General features: G+C 40.5%; 1 protein-coding gene across 3 annotated transcripts; it reads left to right on the top strand.

Moving 5' to 3' along the window:
* Window positions 1-1,314: 1,314 nt before the first annotated feature.
* Window positions 1,315-19,663, top strand: LOC145455812 (uncharacterized). 3 transcript variants are annotated; one of them, XM_080333826.1, is made up of 7 exons: window positions 7,763-7,889; window positions 8,382-8,507; window positions 9,915-10,013; window positions 13,086-13,307; window positions 14,876-15,060; window positions 16,583-16,734; window positions 17,488-19,663. In XM_080333826.1, the coding sequence occupies exons 2-7, from the start codon at window positions 8,413-8,415 to the stop codon at window positions 17,635-17,637; spliced, it is 903 nt and encodes a 300-aa protein (XP_080189952.1). In that variant the 5' UTR covers window positions 7,763-7,889; window positions 8,382-8,412; the 3' UTR covers window positions 17,638-19,663. The 3 variants fall into 3 exon arrangements, with proteins under 3 accessions (XP_080189954.1, XP_080189952.1, XP_080189953.1); XM_080333827.1 differs by having other exon boundaries at window positions 17,454-17,630; XM_080333828.1 differs by lacking the exons at window positions 9,915-10,013; window positions 13,086-13,307; window positions 14,876-15,060; window positions 16,583-16,734; window positions 17,488-19,663 and adding exons at window positions 1,315-2,685; window positions 4,750-4,807; window positions 5,419-5,512; window positions 5,582-5,724 and having other exon boundaries at window positions 7,686-7,889; window positions 8,382-9,035.
* The last annotated feature ends 427 nt before the right edge of the window (window positions 19,664-20,090 follow it).

The raw sequence follows: 20,090 nt of genomic DNA, 5'->3' as shown, positions 1-20,090 counted from the left end.
GACCGTTTATGATTCACAATGAGCAGACGATGGGCCGTTTACAGCAGTAGGCCTATAAAGTAGGCTACAGGCTGTAAATTATCAAATGATAAGTTCACAGACAGCGCAAAATCTACGATACAAACTAAATGTAGAGGTCAAAAAATGTTTCATTTTGTAAACAATTTTGACAAATTTTGACCTAACGCTACAATTTTGACCTAATTTTGACTTTTTTTGACATGTCAAAAAAAAAATCGCCCTAGTCATAATCTCTTACTGGGTAGGCTACAAAAATCGACGGGCTTCGTGTGATTTCACGATGGTGAATGATCGCGCCCGATGCATATTAAATAGAGCGGAGCTTGGACCGGAGCCGGATTAGATATCCCGCCGGATTTTCTCATTTTTGGCCCAAGCCGGTTCGGAGCCGTATCAGGACTTTTTATGATACGGTCGGAGCCGGTTCAGTATTTTTCACTGAGAATATGGCAGCCTTACCCCCTTCCACACTAGAATCAATAGTTAAAGTGAAACGTTCATGGAGATAAACCACCTGCTAAGTCCAAGTTGGCATAATTACTTCAGATAAGGTTCGGGTTTGGTCTTTGAGTTTTTAATTTCCTGTTTGCATTGTTTCAATCAATATTCAATACCATCCTGTGAGTAGATAATTATTACCGTCGGAGTTTTCTGATCGGATCACGGTAATTTCTAGAATCCGGCCTAGGAGTCGAACCGGAGTCGGACCAGAGCTATAAAAAAACAGGACCGGAGTATAGGGCCAGAGAATTTGTCGATCCGCTCCGCATTAGTATAAATGGGGTTTGGCTGTTAGTGATGCTACACACTCAATACAAGTTTCAAAGTGGTTTTTAGCAAGCACGATGTATAGCGTGTCAGTGGAGCACACACTCAACATCACCAGGAAGTAAAATGTGCCCATGATATGACGTCGTGTGGCATCATCAGCAATTCCGGAAAAATCGCAACAATAATGCTCAATGAAGAGAAAGGGAAGAGCAGTTACTTTATAGAAATCTTGAATTCACAAATTTACCCATTGCATGCGTGCATATCAGCATATCCGCATCAAAACAAAGATTTCAAAAAGGCAACGTTCCTTTATCTAAAAATAGCGAACAACGGCTATGCATAACAAAGCAAAGCGAAAGATAATGCAAACCGGTTCCACGCGCAGTGTCTATGACAGGGATTACCCAAAACTACTGAGTATTGATCATCTGTAGTGACGAGTATTCGCGCAGGAGTGAAGCCACAATAAAATATTCAAGTCACAGAATCATTATGAATTTACGATCAGCAACAGGCTTTTTCGAAATAGACTGAGCGAAGTCAATCGATTTACAAACGAACAGGGTCCGGCTTATACATCTTCTGTGCGATGGCATTGCTAATCGTTGGTCATGTCTGTCTTATCACGCCCTTAGTCTGAGTTATTTCAATACTGCTGTTGTGTAAGAATATCAGTCCGGTTAGCTACATATACAAGGTTTTTGTCAATTCATCCTACAGCGACTGCTCCGATTTTCTTTTCTTTCGCTGATCCCCGTTTTCGGCAAGCTTTGTCACGCACATGTTAATTACTACAAACCGGAACAGGAAAATATGCTTTACTCAGGACCGAAACAGCACTTCGTCAGCCATCCCCAAAACGTTGGTTTGGGCCCCATAGAGGGATAAACCGAATTTCTAGGGGGTTTCGCGCTCAGACTCCCCATCAGGTTGTTCGTTTTTGCCGCGAATTATCACTGAGATTTGCTGTACTGATAATGAGACGGCTTAAATAATTATTTCACCTAATAGCGCAAAAATTTTCTCATAATTGATTCGGTCAACATGATAGGGAGTTGCATGTATATTGCTATCAATTTTTTTTATCCTTTCTGATCACGTAATAAGATTCACCGGTGGAGCTGAGTCAGGTATCTTGGGAGCTTTAGGGTCCGCAAATACTAATTAAAAATCTTCGAACGTTGATATAATGACTCCGTTACATGATGTTATTTCGTGACTTCCTGTCTGCTATTTCACAAGTACATTTGACGCCAGCCATTTAAGCTCCTATGGGCAATTAAACATATATGCATGTATGTATTAGATATGTATGCATTGTATATATATCGAAGTCTTCGGTCAGCATAAGGGCAGCCCTATTTTCACTGCCGATCGTTCTGGCACACTTCCTGGAGTCGCATGTTACATGATGGCCTGAATGGTATGACCATGATGGTCTTGGTATGTCGTGGCGCAGTCATGGTCGACGCCGAAATGCCCATTTCAATGAATAATGCGTATTTTTTTCTTGGAGGAAGAGTACCCAATAGCCAATATATCTGGAAACATTAGAAAAGTTGCATAAAATTCCAAAAAAGACGCTATATAATTTATGCCAATTCACGAAATAATTTTGGGCCCCCTTCGAGATCGCATCCCCAATTAGGGAGTCTGGGGTGCGGCAGTTACGGTCCTGCTTATGCTTATTCCAGCTCTAATGTATACTTCAATGAATTCGCGCGGTGATAATATTGCACATCGAGATGGTGTCACCTGCCTACATGCAATCACATCATGTCACTGCTTTGCACATGCCTATCGCTACGTTGCAAACGGAGTCGGCCAGGAACGTGAACCGTGCTACGAATATGAACACTTGTCCGAAAACGGCATCACAGAAGATTCAAGGTATCTCAAATTTCTGTTCGTATTAGCTACATATCAGAGATGGTTAAACTATTAATCGTTGGTACTCAAGTACCAACTATCGTAGTTATCGTATGCGAGGTTTCCACGAATGGTTCATATGGAGCAAGTCGACTTACCGCATTGCTCGAAGGTCGCGATATAGACAATGAATTGTCCGAAATGGTGACGAAGCCCCGAAGGCTCCGACGCGAATTATAGGTTAAACTTTTTCCATGCTCTTGCAGAACGAAAGCGAATAAGGCATGCTTAGTACTTTAGCATTTGCATGGTGTGTTAGGAGGGCCTGTGACCGAGCTAGCACATCACTGTATACTGCACTAGGCCTTTATAAGCAATACACCGAAATAGAAGTAGCTAATCACAAGTAAATGAAAAGTATCTATTTCAGGCCTAATTCGGTCTAAATCTGAAAACAATTCGGTAGAAGTAGAAGTAATCAATAGTCATAACCACTTACGTATGTAGTGCGAGTTGGTGAAACCTATTTGGAGTACTTCGAAAAGTAGATGTACAATGTACATCTTGACTTACCAGTGACATACCGGCGTAACGGGAGCGGTACATTTTGGGCTCAGCTATCTTACCGAGTCACTCTAAATAGAGATCCACTAAGGCTGGTATATAGGGATAGCTGGTAGCGATGGTGTGAACGTGCGGTTCACGTTCGCGTTCTGTGCGTGAACCTCAGGAATTTAGAGGTTCACGTTCACAAACGAACCTCGTAGGTTCTGCACTGTGAACCTTTTTCATATATTACTATTCTCACTTCATGATAACATCTTTGGTTGAAAGTTATTGCGTTTCAACTGCGGGTCACTCACTATATGCATGCAGCATAAAAAAACACTACACGAGCATGTACCTTGACAATCTCAAAAATTTCACTTGCTTTGTTACAAAAGTTAGCTCGAATACATAGTGACTCCTTGCTGTGAGCTTGACCCGAAATCACACAACATCAAGAGCGAAATACACTACATGTAGGTAGTCAGCGAATGATGCTTATTCAACCAATCCATGAAATTGTCATCGTTCTCGGATGTAAAGAATCTGGAAGGCGTGCGGAGTCAATCTTGATTTCATATGTTTATTTTACGATAAAAAAATCAGAGCGATTGGTGCGTTGGCTACTGCTGGACAACTTGTTAATGAGGTAATATCGGTGGCAAGCATAGAAACCCGTTTACACTCAGCTTAATATCAATGTAGAAATAGTCAGACGCCGAATATATTGTCCGGTCTGGCCTAGACCGTTAAGGCGTAAATTGTTGGCAGAGCAACGGAAGATATTGATTTTACGGGTTTGTTATATCATTTGATTGCCCCAGTTGTAACATTTGGCGACGTTTAAAACGACAATATATAGTTCAGCATTGTGAAATTATGTGGTCGAGTCGTCGCAAGGTATCGTGTACATTGTACAGCTGTACAATGTACAAATTATAGGTTATCACTTCATTGAAATGTAAGGTTGGAATTAGCAATATGACGTCATGAGGTTCACGTTCATGTTCACACAGAACCTTTAAAAAAGTTTCGCGTTAACACGAACCTGAACCTTTCAGAGGTTCACACCATCCCTAATAGCTGGTGCACTACTGGAATTACTTACCTGGCACCACAAGTGACTACCTCTTTTCTCAGTCTTAAAAGCAATCGCCGAACAGTTTGGAAGGTTACTTTCAATGCTTAATTTTGGCTACTCGCCTTCCCTCACATGCCACCTAATTTTGTCGCTTTGTGTTACCGTTTTTTACTTTTCATTCAGTGTTCACTTGTTCACGCCTCCGTTTTAAGTCGCCTATAGGCTCAGGTGGCTGTCTGATTTCAATGAATACTACAAGTCGTTTCGACACCTTCCTACCGTTTCACTTTGTCGCTGTTTTGTGGTGTTTTGAAATGATGAAATTCTTAATAAAACTGATACTCATACATGTGCAATGTGCATCGACCGGTACAAACACAGTAAACAAGAATCACTATCCAGGCTTGGAGGGTTATCCACTTTTGCAAACTAGTAACTACTACCTCCATCATTGGCAGAGATTCGAATACAACGCAGCATCTTCAATATGATTGCAATATCTACTGTAGAACGCGGGTAAGTCCTCATGAGTTTCCGCGATGTGCATCGTACATTATAATTACGTTTTAAAGTGAAATTAGTATTAGATAACCGCGCTTCGTGGCTGCTATCATCATATAAAGAGCAGGGAATTGGTGCCGTACGCTCCGATAAGATTTATCGACATTTGTATTGCGGAATTCTTTCCTGGCGTACTAGTACGATATCGTAAATTATCGTACCGTAACTCCTTACATTGTGTCAGTAGGGAAGCACGCGGCGCATTGTAGCCTAATCATCAGATTCTAGAACGCGAAGACAACGCATTTACGTAAGCCAGGGGTTAGCAAAACTTTTCTGCTAAAGGTAATTTTGATTTTTTATATCGATCATGGGATATGATTTGGAAGAAGACATCCAGAAATTGTCGCACATAAACTCAGAACTTAATTTATTTAGAATAAAACTACAAATGTGTAAGAAAGTATAGTCCTTTCGACGATGGCGTTATCGGACATGCCGATAAATATTAGCTGAAGTTGGTCGATACCTATCTTTCTACGGAGACGGATATCGACTGGGCTCTAGTTTTTACCAGGCTCGTGTCGCATGCCATTTGATTTATTTAATAAGTTTCATCCGTTCAGATATGCAACAAGTCAAACGAAGCAATTGACAGTAAATTCGACTTCGAGTTTTTGCGTTCGGTCACGCCCGTAAAAGCAATTGGTTATATAATAGGTATGCAAGTTAATCATTTATACTTCACAAATCTTGGTGCTTCAATTGATGTATTCTATTTACGAAAAGGAGTTTCTGCAATACTCGGAAATATTATGGTGATGTTCATCACAATCATTCGAATTTGGCGAAAGGGTGATAAACTCACGGCGGAGAAAAAACTTACGAAGATGCTTTTTCTCAATTTATCGGTGGCGGATTTGCTCGTGGCTGTAAGATTGTTGCTCGCATTTCCACTTGCTGATCTCCAGACTTATAGCAATACCCACATTCAGTCTTTTAGGTATTTTTAAGACATTGTGCAGTGCCTAGGAGAGTGGCTCATTAATACACCACCAACTATGCCACGCTATAGTCGCAGTGGGACAAGCTTCAAAAGTTATTGGATAGTAAAAGGGTTGTAACCAAGTCACAAAGCTCCGAGTCATAAGTCAATCTCACTTTTATGGTTTTGACTCGAGTTAAGTCGAGTCATATTCAATTCACCACCGAGTCAAGTCCGAGTCCAAGTCATCGAGCAGAGGTTCAAGTCCGAGTCATGGTATTATGACTCGAGTCCGAGTCCAAGTCATTGTGTTGACTGCTCAGTTTCCAGTTAAAGTCCCGTTAAACCCACTTTTATAACTCTGTTTGGTGATATCAAATGGTTCGCATTGATAATATACACCAATTTTCCTCAATTTTAACAGTTTCTGGTCGTATTTTCAAGTACCAGTACCAATATACGAAATCCCAATATGCTGGTTCCTTTACTGTTCTTCGAAATGACAATGAAATGTCGCTCTTGGCCGTCTGAGTCTCGAGTCATGCGCAATGACTCGAGTCCAAGTCGAGTCAATACACAAATTGACTACAGTCGAGTCGAATCATTTCCGTATTTTGAGAAAATGACTCGAGTCAAGTAGAGTCATCAGAAAATCGTGACTCGAGTCTGACTCGATTCCAGTCATGACTCGAGTCATTACAACCCTGGATAGTAACTGTATGGACCTGTAGAATCTATATTGATTTATTAGAACCCGCAATCAAATAATCCGGTGGCGATGGAATTGCTGAATATACCACGTCCATACCATCCGCTAGGGATGATGTGGACGTGAGGTTCTCGTTCGCGTTCTGTGTGCGAACCTCGAAAATTAAGAGGTTCACGTTCACAAACGAACCTTGGTTCTGCACTGAACCTTTTTCGTATATTACAATTTTCACGGCATTATAACATCTTTGGTTGAAATATATTTCATTTCAACTACTTTGTTGCATTTCAACTACGGGCCTCTCTATGCATGGTGCTGGCAGCATAAAAAATTAACACTGAACAAGCCTGCACCTTGACAATCTCGAAAATTTCACCTGTTTTGTTGCAAAAGTTTGCTCGATATGTCCAGCTTTATGTTTGTGAATATTTAGTGACTCGCTGCTGTAAGCTTGTCCCGCAACCACACCACATCTAAGCGAAATACGCTACAGGTAGTCAGCGAATGATGCTTATTGAACCAATCAAAAAAATTGATATCGTTGTCTGACGAAAAAAATCTAGCAAGCGTACGGGATCCATCGCGATTTCATATGTTGATTGCGTCATAGAAACCAGATCCGGGCTATTGAGGAGTTGGCTACTGCTGTATAAGTTTATAATGGGGTAAAATCCGTTTTAAACTCTGCTCAATATCAACGTAACAACACTCAGCCACCGAATGCATTGTTCGGTCTGGCCTAGACCGGCCGTTAAGGCGTAATCTTATATTCTCTTGCAAGCCCTCGTTGAAATTTTTGGCAAAGCGATTGCCCCATTTGATACATTTGGCGACGCTTGAAAAGTCAGTATGTACTTCAGCATTGTGGCAATATGTGGCCGAGTCGTCGCGGGATATCATGTACATTTATATGTCACTTCACTGAAACGTAAGGTGGAATCAGCAATATGACGTCACGCGACGTCATGAGGTTCACGTTCGCGTTCACACAGAGCCTTTCAAGAAGGTTCGCGTTCACACGAACCTGAACCTTTCCGAGGTTCACACCAGCCCTACCATCCGTTACGACGTCGATTTGGGGTGAATTGCATCATAAAACCCCTATACTCCTATCGCATAATCATTGTATTAGGTGAATGTCAAACCAATTGAATGTACCAATAATAACCTGTCGACGGAATATTGTTATCAACTTTCAGATCTGCACTGTAACTATTCTAGCGATACTGGATACTTTCCGTAAGCGGGCACCAGCTGTTGCAGACCGACACAATTTCATTACACCATGCAACGTCATCAATAGCTTATCCGTTATCGGCTGCGAGCAATCTATATTTACGATGCTGCTTATCGCCTTCTCGAGAGTGTATGGAATAATCAGGGGATGATGTAAATCGTTGTAGGTACGTTGATTTATCCGCATTCACATATTCCGATCATGGAGCTGTGAAGGAATAATATTTATTAGCTTCGTATGTATCTAATAAATATCAATTCCAATTCATTTTCTTGAAATAAAATGAATGCTGGATATATTATACATATTTAATGAAGTGATATGTATGAACTGTGAGGTTGCAACAGTCCGTAACTTCAAAAGATTCAGTCTATAAATTTATCTGACGATTTAATTCCTCACCAGTTCTGCATTTCGTCAAGATGTAACTCGTAACGTAGGCTACTTCAATAAAAATCTATGTATGTTGAAGCCTTCCGTCACCATGGGAGACAATTATTTTTACAAATCTAAACACGGTCTCCAATCGTCCTAGATGGGATACTTGCTTGGATCTGCGTGTTCTTTCATAATTGCGGCAATGTAATTATAACGCAACTGAGCCTCAGATACTATACCGACTATATCGTTAGCAATCGACTTGTAATTTTCTGTTCAGACCTTTTCATCGGATATCTGTAAGGGGATACATGATTGCTCTTTCTTTATCGTGGTTGCTGTCTACTCTGTTGGCCGTGATACCACTGCTCGACTCCATGGAAGACATTTTCGTCACAAGAATATCGTGCGATTACATCGAATTCATTGTTACTTTATCCGAGTGCTATGGTCAGGACCGAAACAGCACTTCCTCGGGCCGCCTCAAAACGTTAATCTTGGGCCCCATAAAGGGTGTCAAATCCAAATTATGGGCGCTTCGCCCCCAGACCCCACACCAGGCTCTGCGTTTTTGCCGTTACTTAAGACAAAACATACGTGGCATATATACGAGTCACCTTATTTCGCCTAAACGCGCTAAGCGCAAAAAATTCTTTAATTCATGATTGAATCGGTCAATACGATTGGGAATTGCATATATATTGCATTTAATTTTTATTCTCTCTCTGCTCACAGAATCAGATTTACCTGTAGAGCTGAGTGAGGTGTCTTGGAAATTGTAGGGTCTGCATATAAAAATTAAACATATATTCGGGCAGATCCGTTGGTATAATGACTTCGTTCACTATGTTATTTTGTGACCTCATGTCTGCTATGTTAAGAGATATTGAATTCACCCAAACGTACTAAACTAAAAGACACACACGATTTCAAATTGGCATTTCTTGACTGGCAAATAATTTTTCTCTGCGGGATTGCATTTGTCTTGTGGGGTTCAGATTTCCAGGACAGGAACATTTGGCGCCAGCCATTTAGGCGCACATAGACAATTAAACATACATGTATAATTATGTATATCGAGGCTTTCGGTCAGTATAAGGGCAGTCCTTTTTGACCAAGGTTTTCCTGCTGCCGATCGTTCTGGCACGCTTCACATGTCTTGGTGAGTCGTGGTACCGAAATGTTTCTATAAATAAATTAAAATTGAAGAGGTGGCATACATTTTCTAAAAAATACTCTACAATTTATGTTAGTTCACGAAATAATTTTGGGCCCCTTCAAGCTCGGGCCCCTCAATTGATGTGTGTGTGTTTGTGGAGCGGGAGGGGATGCGGCAGTTACGGTTCTGGCTACTATATATAGGCCCATCCAGACGTTTAGGGTATGTTTTAGGGATGATGTCAATAGTAGACCCTTTTCCAAGATTTTACAATCTATAAATCACTAGACACGAGTTGTATGCGGGTGCAAGGATAGTGAAACATTGGGGTATGGTTAAGTAAACTTTTAATCGAGTATAGTTACACTGCATTGATAATAAAGTAACAAGGAAATTCAAAGCGTGACATTAACGATGTAATTCGCAATAAAAGATCATAGAGTGTTCATTTCCTGTTCAATTTGTAGTTGATTATGACTGAGCACATTCACTGGACAGAGACTTGCAAGTTGCAATTGGAACCAATCCGTTTAATTGGTTGGGTTATATATGGATAATAACATAAATTTATCTATAAGCTGTAAATGCCGACGCCTATGTTCAAGAAATACTTTTAGTGAAATGCGAACGACATCATTGTGTTTTGAATAACAGACAGAACCAAGCTCTTTACTTGCAAACCGTTCGTTACATCGAAGTGAGAAACCTCAGCGGCATCCTCCAAAATTACACGGAAGCTGACACAAATGTAACGTAAGGAATCCGAAAGCTTTGAATTTTTGCTACTATCTGAACTATCATGTTTATGTATGTTAGTTAGATAGAGATGGTGTGAACCTCTGAAAGGTTCAGGTTCGTGTGAACGCGAACCTTTTTGAAAGGTTCTGTATGAACGCGAACGTGAACATCATGGCGTCACGTGACGTGAAATTGCTAATTCCAACCCTACATTTCAGTGAAGGGATACATTAATGGACAGTTGTACACGATACCTAGCGACAACTCCGGCCATATCATATCACGATGCTGAAGTATATACTGACTTCATAAACGTCGCCGAATGTATCAACTGGGGCAATCAAATGATATAATAATCCCATAAAATCAATGTATTTCGTCGCTCTGCCAATGATTTCGACGATGACTTGCAAGAGAATATAAGCTTACGCCTTAACAGTCTAGGCCAGATCGGACAATATATTCGGCGTCTGATTGTTGCTACGTTGATATTGACCAGAATGTAAAACGGGTTTCTATACTTGTTACCGATATTACCCCATTAACAAGTTATACAGCAGTAGCCAACACCCCATTAGCACGGATTTGGTTTTTATGATACAGTAAACATATGAAGTCAAGATGGACCCCGTACACTTGCCAGATTTTTACATCAGACGATAATATCAATTTCATTGATCGGTTGAAAAAGCATCATTCTCTGACTAGCTACATGTAGCTTATTTCGCTCTTGATGTTGTGTGACTACGGGTCAAGCTCACTGCAGAGTGTCAGGAAATATTCACGAACGGAAAACTGGATATTTCGCGCAACGTTATTTGTACCAAAGCAAGTAAAATTTTTGAGATTGTCAAGGTGCATGCTCGTTACGTGTTGATTTTTTTATGCTGCTAGCGCCGCCATGAATAGAGTGACCCGCGGTCGAAATGAAGTAAATTTCGACCAAAGATGTTATAATGATATGAAAATTGTAATATATATAAAAGGTTCACAGTGCAGAACCTACCAAGGTTCGTTTGTATACGTGAACCTCTAAATTTATGAGGTTCACCCATGGAACGCGAACGTGAACCTCACGTTCACACCATTTCTAGTTGATACATAACATAACTTGATAATGAATAAGTGTGATGCGGGAAAGGCGGGTATATTTCTTTTTAGAAACAGTTCATGCATACTGTGTGGATATTGGGTATATATATAGTAGGGTTGTAACCAAGTCTCATGGTTCCGAGTCACAAGTCAATGTATCTGTATAGTTTTGGCTGGAGTCAAGTCGAGTGATTTTTAATATTCACTACTGATTCAAATCTGACTCCAGTCAGGGCGCAAAGGGACAGATACAATAAACAGATACAATGCCATCATGAGACGGAGGCGGAACATGTTAAAGCAGGGGTGGGCAAACTACGGCCCGCGGGCCGCATGCGGCCCTCGACATCGTTCTGTGCGGCCCGCGAGAGTCTAAAGAAACTTATCAAAAATATTGATAAAATGCATAATAAAATTCGAATTAAAATTAACTTGATTTACATATTTCTTAGTATGCATCACCATAATATTTCTAAGACAGTGGTTGTCAAACGGATGGGCGCACCCTCCTTGGGGGTCGTGAAAGCATCTGAAGGGGACGCGAAGCTGAGCTCAACTGAAATTTTTTTCGCTTTATGTTCAATTTCTGGCACGACAGCCCGATCTCAAGGCCCACGCAGTTTAAAAGGTTTCAACTGGTAAACATCACAGAAGTCCTAAACGACATTGACATAATTCGGATCACGAGTGTGATTTCAGATTGGCCAGTCCAGTTTTAATTATTTCAGTGGTGAGCTTATAATAACGATTCGCGCGTGTCTTGGGTAGATTCGTTCTCTGTACGCGTACAATTAGAGGATTTATATTTTATCTACACATAGTAGAAGCGTGTATGAAGTTAACATGGTTATGATGCTGTCAGCATTGTGTGTCCTGGAACTGTACCAAAAGTGGAATTGGTAAATCTATGATCAGATCGCTGCTCACAGATTTAAATTTTAATCCTGTTCTGAGATTCGGGACAACCGATAAATTGGATATTGCGGTCGAACAGCCTATGAAATCTCGCCACTGTTTCTCACGCTTGTCCGATACCATCAAAGTAATGTTTGGCTTGCATTGAATCAGCATATATATTATCTTCATGTCATCACTATGTGATATAATCAAACACCACTACTGCGTTTTGGTGTATAGTCCCAATTTTATATAGTGCGGCCCGCGAATGGATTCAGATGTCGAATGCGGCCCGCGAACTCAAAAGTTTGCCCACCCCTGTGTTAAAGCATCGTTTTGTCTAAGTTAGGATATACAATTTTTCTTTTTGAAGAAAACCCTTACACACTGATAGGCAGGAATAGCTGTCCTAAATGTGGTCAATGGGCCCTCGCCATATTGTGGGGACAGCAAAAGACAGCGACCACGTTCTATTGTGCAGCTAATTGTGTATACCAGTTGAATAAGATGTATAGTATATGATGTGAATCGCGGTACCTACTTTTTTATTGATCACGAAATAGAATGCCTAATTATAATTTAATCAAACAAAATACATACACCCCATCCCAAGCATGCTGCATACTGCAGTATCTACAACTGGAATTAACTGCCCAAAAACATTTTTTTGCAACAATGAAGATCGAAATTCCCCTTTATACCGTAATTATCCACGACAACAGTCTCGCACATATATAATGCTTCACCAGTTACGTCACTATTGGATTACAATGTACTTCGCAATCTTCCTATTATGAAGATATTAGCATAACTGTGATAATTTAAAATGCGAATATCTCAAAAACCGAATGTGCGAGCAAATAAATAAAGGCAGATCCGGAATCAGTGGATAAAACTCTTCTGGAATCACATAATCACATATCCGTTTTAAAATGGCCACTGACCAGCGTTATCTTCCTGACCCAATACATGAGAAAGTTATTCAGAATGTATGGAAGACAGAAGTGTTATGCATAGTGATTGTTCAATTTTCCCCTAATACTTACACACTCAAATAATATTTCATTACACAATTGAAAAATAGTTCTTCAATTTCAGACCGCTTGGATCCTGGGCCCAAATTCATTACTTTTTCCGTGAAATCTTCAATGTCACAATCGTGCACCGGTACGGGTATTACCATCAATTTAAACTATGCATTCCCAATTTATTCACGAACCTTGGAGAAAATGCATGGCCTTGGACATTGATGATATATATAATCAACATAGTTTGCTTCACCGCAATGGCTGCTGGATATATGACTCTTTACACAGACAGGTTAATCAAATTATTATATATATATTACCTTCATTTCTGCATGATGAAGATTCTTCGCATGCTCGCGTATACGTGGTTTTAGGAGACAGCATGCTGCTACTATACCAGCCCGGTTTAAAACAACCCCTTTCATAATCTAGCACATACTTTGTCATATACAAATGACCTCGACAAACCATAATACAATTAGATATTTCGGTTCGTCATCGCCGATCCCCCTGTAGATACACCGTGTTCAAACACCCAGAGACAGAGTGAGTTTAGCTGTAGACTCAGCATCAGAGACCCGAACGTAGACGCACGAGAGAGAGAGAGAGAGAGAGAGAGAGAGAGAGAGAGAGAGAGAGAGAGAGAGAGAGAGAGAGAGAGAGAGAGAGAGAGAGAGAGAGAGAGGGGGGAGAGAGAGAGAGAGAGAGAGAGAGAGAGAGAGAGAGAGAGAGAGGGGGGGGAGAGAGAGAGCGACGTCCTCCAAGCAGCATTACAAAATGCAACTTACGAAACCCATAACAGTGGTGCAGAAGGCCTAAACTGGCGATACGCGCTACCGTTTGTGATAGAATGATAAAAAATAATATTAATATTTGCAAATACCGAATACGCCAGCATAAAATCCAAACTTGCAGGCACAGCATCTTATATAAAATGTTCAATATAGAGTCCAGTGGTTCTTAACCTTTACTAACCTTGGGAACACTTACGCTAATCTGCAACCCTCCAGAGAACCCCAAATCATTAAAACAAAAATCCATCACAATGTGCATCTAACTATATACTCAATACATTACTATATATTACTGCTACACAAAGTGCATGTGCATCAATGGAATGTTAAAAGAACAAAACTAGAATATGATTATATGATAGTCTAATAAATATTTATTGCAAAACAGTGTGACCTTCTGCTGTTCCCCTTAAGATATCAAGTCAAATCTGAGGCTTTCCCTTGAAAAGTGTCATCGTATTGTTTGGTAGAAACGCAACAACGTGATACCAATTGCTTGATTGCAAGTGAGCTTATAAATATTGGTAATATAATTGGCATTTTAGAAGGTCGTTCTTTAGATTTTGAACCACAACCTCTCCTGACTACGCCATTGCACATGACGTACCTCGACAATAGTCACAATTCCACTACCGATCGGGCCTAATTGCATGCAACCACTGATGACCAATGATGGCGTGCCATCACAAATATATGAGTTGAGTGCGTGTTTTGACCTCCTGGCCTCCAGGAAACCCCTGATGTAGACCTATAATCACACGGTTAATCATACCATACCATAGCAATCCATTTCAGAAATGGCACCCCCCCCCCAACAAATTCAGACTGACACTATAGGCTACATAGGGAAATAGGAGGTGGTGTAGTAGTATACCTGGCTTCCATGACTTTCGTCCATGAATATGTGACGAAAATCCACTGCAGGATCAGATTGTGCTTGAAAACTCAATTTTATAAATATTGATAAAATGTTAATTAGTCATTGCCATTGATTGGCAGCCGCGGTTCCAACATAGCTATCGTATACATTTGTATGTTATATAACTCCATGATCTATGAATTCGAGGAAGCATTTGGAGGATAAGGTGAACGGAAATAGCAGTCCAGCTACCAGCGATGTTCTCAAATTGAGGAGGAAGATATTCTTTATTCTAGCAAGTGACTTCGTATGCTGGATGCCTATATGTATCGTTGGTATTGTGCACATTTTCCATGACTCACCTTCAGCATGTCAACCGTCTGGCGAGAGCGGTAAGCGAATTCGATTTTCTAGATACTTATCGCACCAGTTGTCGTCAAATAGAGGAACACACTGACGCTGTTGATAGATTAATTAACCAATTAATTACTTTTGTTACACCAGTGAAAACCCGGTACGGACCAAGTGATGACAAAGGGCAGAGACGTACACGATATGTAACTAAATCGTCATCGGTTTCACAGCTATAGCGCGTACAGTTTTATATCGTTGGTACGGAATTGGTGTTCCGATGATGATGACCACGGTCCTGGCCAAACATATTTTTTGGTCCGCTTAACACAGAGTTCGTAAGCCTCTTTCGCTAAAGGAGCTATATTCACCTCAATTTTCCATTGTAAGTGTCATTTCATTGTGACGTCACAATTAAAGATTCGTGACATCATGGCTAATAAAAACATGTTTTGAACATGGGCCATGTTTTAAACATGTTTGTTTAAATTTATTTTTGTTTTAAATGCAACTCTAAGTATAGGCTCCATACATATGTTACGAAGTATGCATGAGAAAACAACTTGGAGATATAATCTATTCTAGTCTATAAATGATAACCGTTTTTTTTTTGTATTATGCCTGAAATTTATGACGGTAACAATAACCGCGGAAACCGCGCTATTTTAAAGGGTGATGATAGGCTTGAAATATGTTCATGATGAGTTTACGCCCTTACACTAATACAATAGCGCAGGTGCGAATGAAAGATTGAAAAGTACACCGACCGATAATAATTGTACGATAATATATTTTAGTCTACGTGACATGCCGGTGGACCGTGATAATTAGAAGGTGAACACTGAACAGTTTCCAAAGGCAATGCTGGAAAAGGTTGGATGGATGCTGATTCGAGAGACAGGAAAATTTTAATATTGTCAGGGTTAATTCTTAGGCGCTTTTCTTTGCTTCCATGAATGGATTTTGTTCAACTCATGAGACACTGGCTCCTACGAGTCGTCAATGAAGCTGGCTTTACCATCAAATCCTAGGACATTGTTTAATAATGATGTGGGGCGATCGAGATCATTGGTCGAGTTCTGTTTGAAAGCAGTGAATAATGCTCAATGAAAGTTCGAATCAGGCCAGCAATTTGTACAAATTTCTTATATGTTAGAATTTGAGTTATGTAGCGTCCTGGCCGGTCGCTTATGCCTTATAATGATTGTCGGGCCAAAGTCGGCCAGGAATTTCAAATATCAACTAGAATATGAAATGCTACATCTCAACTGGTTCATATAGCGCAGAGTTTGCGCTATGGCATATCGTTTTATGAGAGATATCAAGCCATTGGCCAATCATGCACTTCTTTTATTATGGTGAAGTCAATTATTTTGATATTCTGTCCAATCCATCGAAATTTTGCTATTGGTATCACCCTTTCGAAGGTTCTCATCATATTCACATTATTTAAGAGATCATATAAGCGTTGCGAGTGACATCAAATCCTTTCCCCGTATAAATCGTACGGATATTGCTATCTTTCATCGTTCTATGTCATGGTGATGACAATTTATTTTACAGGGTTGTCCAAGAAACTTCATCTAACAATCATTGCCGCGTTCGTAATTATTCCATTAAACAGCATGTTGAATCCGTTTTTATACTCGGCTGCACCGGAATATCTTTACAGTAAAGCGAGAGCGTGTTTTCGACAGGATGCCGGTGATGCTCAGGTGATTGTCTACTGTCTAGGCAAGTGGCTCCTTTAAAGTTTTCCCCTTTGTTGGCATCCTTTTCATGTATGATGCTCATTGTTCATTTTATGCGTATGGGATGGATCAGGATGGAAATTGAGGGAGGGAGGGGTAATTTCAAACAAAAACGTGCTGTCACAGACTCAATGGATTCTAAACAACGAAGATGACATCATAACGCCAGCATATCGGAAAGCTAGAGCTGTTTTGACCTCCTGGTCATTCCAGTGTCATTACAAAACGTAACATGTATTTGACATTTCTCGCTATCAGTCATGACAAAAACCACTGCTAAATTATGAACATATAGCCTATATACCACAGTATGAATTGTAATACCCACATAAAACAAGTAGTTTAAAGTGGCGTGGAGAAGCAACCCATGGCCGGTTAATCACCGCAAACACATTGCAATGCTTGGTAACGAAGAGGCACGCATTCCAAGTGTAACCTAGGAAGCATTGCTCATAGTAGCGGACTGCATGTCGCCATTAGCATTGATAACAATGGAAAGTGTAGTTAATGCGTGGTACTGGTAAACAAGTTTTGGCTTCATCATTTTGCGACCTGGTGTAATGATCAAGTAGGCCTATAATCCTCACACCCCACGCATATTCGATCCGGCAAATTGTAGGGTATAGCAACACTGTAGTTTTCGAAGTCATTGTCTGTTCTGAATCTGTATATTCACTATACAGTCAACAGAAATTTGAGTAACGGATGTAAATGCAGCCGCCTTCCGCATGTCGAATTCAACGCACGGGCAATTTTATCGGTATCCGAGACTTCAAGTCAACCATTGTCGGGAGTCGGGACCGCATGAAAATGGCTGCGACAGCTACATCGCATGGAACTGAGAACGCGTCTGTTACAAATCGATGAAATGTCGTCAAGGAGATGTCCGTCAAGACAGATTGCTTCATCTTGTTAAATTGACTTTTACTTTCAAAGATCTTTTCATATTCGATCTGTATCTTCGATCTTTTGCGTTTAACCGTCTAGTCCAGTGGTTCCCAACCTTTTTGGCTTCGCGGACCCCTTTTGACCATCACGGACCCTCGCGGACCCCCTCAAGTTTTAGTTCAATTTTAGCTCTATTATGGTGCAACCTTCATCTGTCTTGTGCAAATATGAACTGTAGGCTTGTGATAAACAGAAAAATAATGACTTTTCTTGATGATAACATCATACTATTTATGTAGAAATTGGTGGACTTTTATTATTTCAAAACTAATTTTGCTGCTGTATTTCTTGAAGTACGTGGTCGTGTCTTGAAAATCCGCGTCTTCGTTTTGATTTGAACGAGGAGTGCCGAAAACCATTTCCGCAAAGATAATGGAAGCTAATGCAATATTAACGCATAACGCTTCCGACGATACTTTTGGTGCGATCGCAACATTTATGGCATCAAAATGAAGAAACACATATTTCAAGAACATATCACGTCCATCATCTAGCGCAGGGACGGGCAGCATATACGGACAACCGGCAGGATTCGGCCCGCAGAGAGTTTCTACTGTCAAAGTGAAATCCTAATCTAAAAGTATAGACAAATTTTATGCTCCAAAGAATGGATCCACGTTTTCTAACCAGAGAAAGACTGTCATGAAACGACTTGTTCTGTTCAGGTTTATATATATATTTACGAGCAAACATTTTCGACCATGAACAATTGAACATTAAAAAGACAAGGCTGCATAGTGCATACCAATATAACTGGTGATATGAATTTCAGGGTTGAAGCGTAATGCCTTGATAGCAACGAAACACTCCTTGTTCATAAAAAAAAATCAGCCTTGTCGATAGGGCATCCGCAATAAGAATGCGCCAAATCTGATTGTCGAGCTTTAGGAGCAGGTATATCATTGTCCGATTTATGACGAGTGTCAGCCGAAAATATTCGGGTTCATTTCAATATGAATATACTATTCAATTGCATATTAAAGTTCTGGACCTCCAAGAAGCTGTTCCTTGCATTGGGACAAATTGTGGAAATACTTCGGAAATTTATATTTCAAACGACTGTTCACTAATTTGATGAGACTGACGACTTCAAATCGAGAAGGTTACGCAAACATTACGAAGTCACCCTGATTGACGTTACTACCTCCATAACTTTATTTTTTCCACAAACCCCAGCAAAACGTCTCCAAACAGCAATATGTTTGTATCAGTAGGTTATTGGAAAATTGGCAATGAAAATGAGTTTCCACAATACGATAGTCATGAGATTTTGGTAGTTGTGGTGCGAAACTGCCTCATGCTTTCTCAAATTAAAAAATAAAATGATAATTAGGTTAGCAACCATTCGAAAAATTTAGAGGTCTCGCGGACCCCCTGAAATTGCTTCGCGGACCCCCGGTTGAGAACCGCTGGTCTAGTCTATAGTAACTATGATTGGATGTTGGCGTTGTTGGATTTCCTGAAGTAAACTGTCTTCTTCGTTAAGCCGGATATCCTTTCATACACTCTCCCCGACGCTCCCGATGACTATATTTCCATTGTTCAATTTTGTTGACCACTTTACAAATCTCGAAACTGTATTCTAGTTTAAAAGTTGAGGCAATCGAATTTTCCATCCAGAACTCATGTTCAGATCTGAGACTCGGAGTAGTCGGTGCCGCAGCGGCTAAGTGAAGCAAAGTGAAATTAACCGGTTGTTTCCTCTGTCTACCTGCCAAGGGTATATCGTGCCCAATTTTATATTGCATCACTTTCGTAGAATTCATTTCTTGCTGACTATTGTTTTGAATTCTGTGCGCGTGCGGTGGTACGACGTAAGCAATGTGACGACTACCCGTTGGTTTCAGTTTTATCCTATGTTATACTAATTTCCGGTGACCGTAAGATCCCGAGTCCCGATATCTAAATGACTCCGCTGTTTAATAAATATTCGGAAGGAACAGGATACGACGAAAGTGCTCTAGCATAGAATATAGATGGCGTTAGGCCTGTGGTTCTCAGTCGGGGCGTCATTTTGAATGAGCAAGGGTGTCAGGTGAGGTACTGCAAGACTATTGCCTAGTAACCTACATTGCTTAGCTTGAGCCCGTTAGGTGCAGATACCGTACATTTAAAACCCGGCGTGGTCGCGGGTGGTGACCGAAGAGGTACTGGCAACTGGCACCGCCGATTTACGACGTAAAATTCACCAAGGGGGCCGGAATACATCACAACACAAACTGGATACATAGTTTTGATACAATAGACATCGCATTATGTCGCTGCTGTGCGATTACACGGAAACATGAAGATTTTCATATCACAGTGTGACTGTGGAGGAATAGTTTATTAGTTCCCTGTTTAAAATGATATTGGCATCTTCGGAATAAAAG

Source organism: Botryllus schlosseri, chromosome 14, assembly GCF_051294905.1.
Source record: "Botryllus schlosseri isolate E-star chromosome 14, Bs_hap1, whole genome shotgun sequence".
NCBI classification, from domain to species: Eukaryota; Metazoa; Chordata; class Ascidiacea; order Stolidobranchia; family Styelidae; genus Botryllus; species Botryllus schlosseri.
The sequence above is the reverse complement of the archived record's forward strand: the minus strand, read 5'-3'. Positions and strand labels throughout refer to the sequence as shown.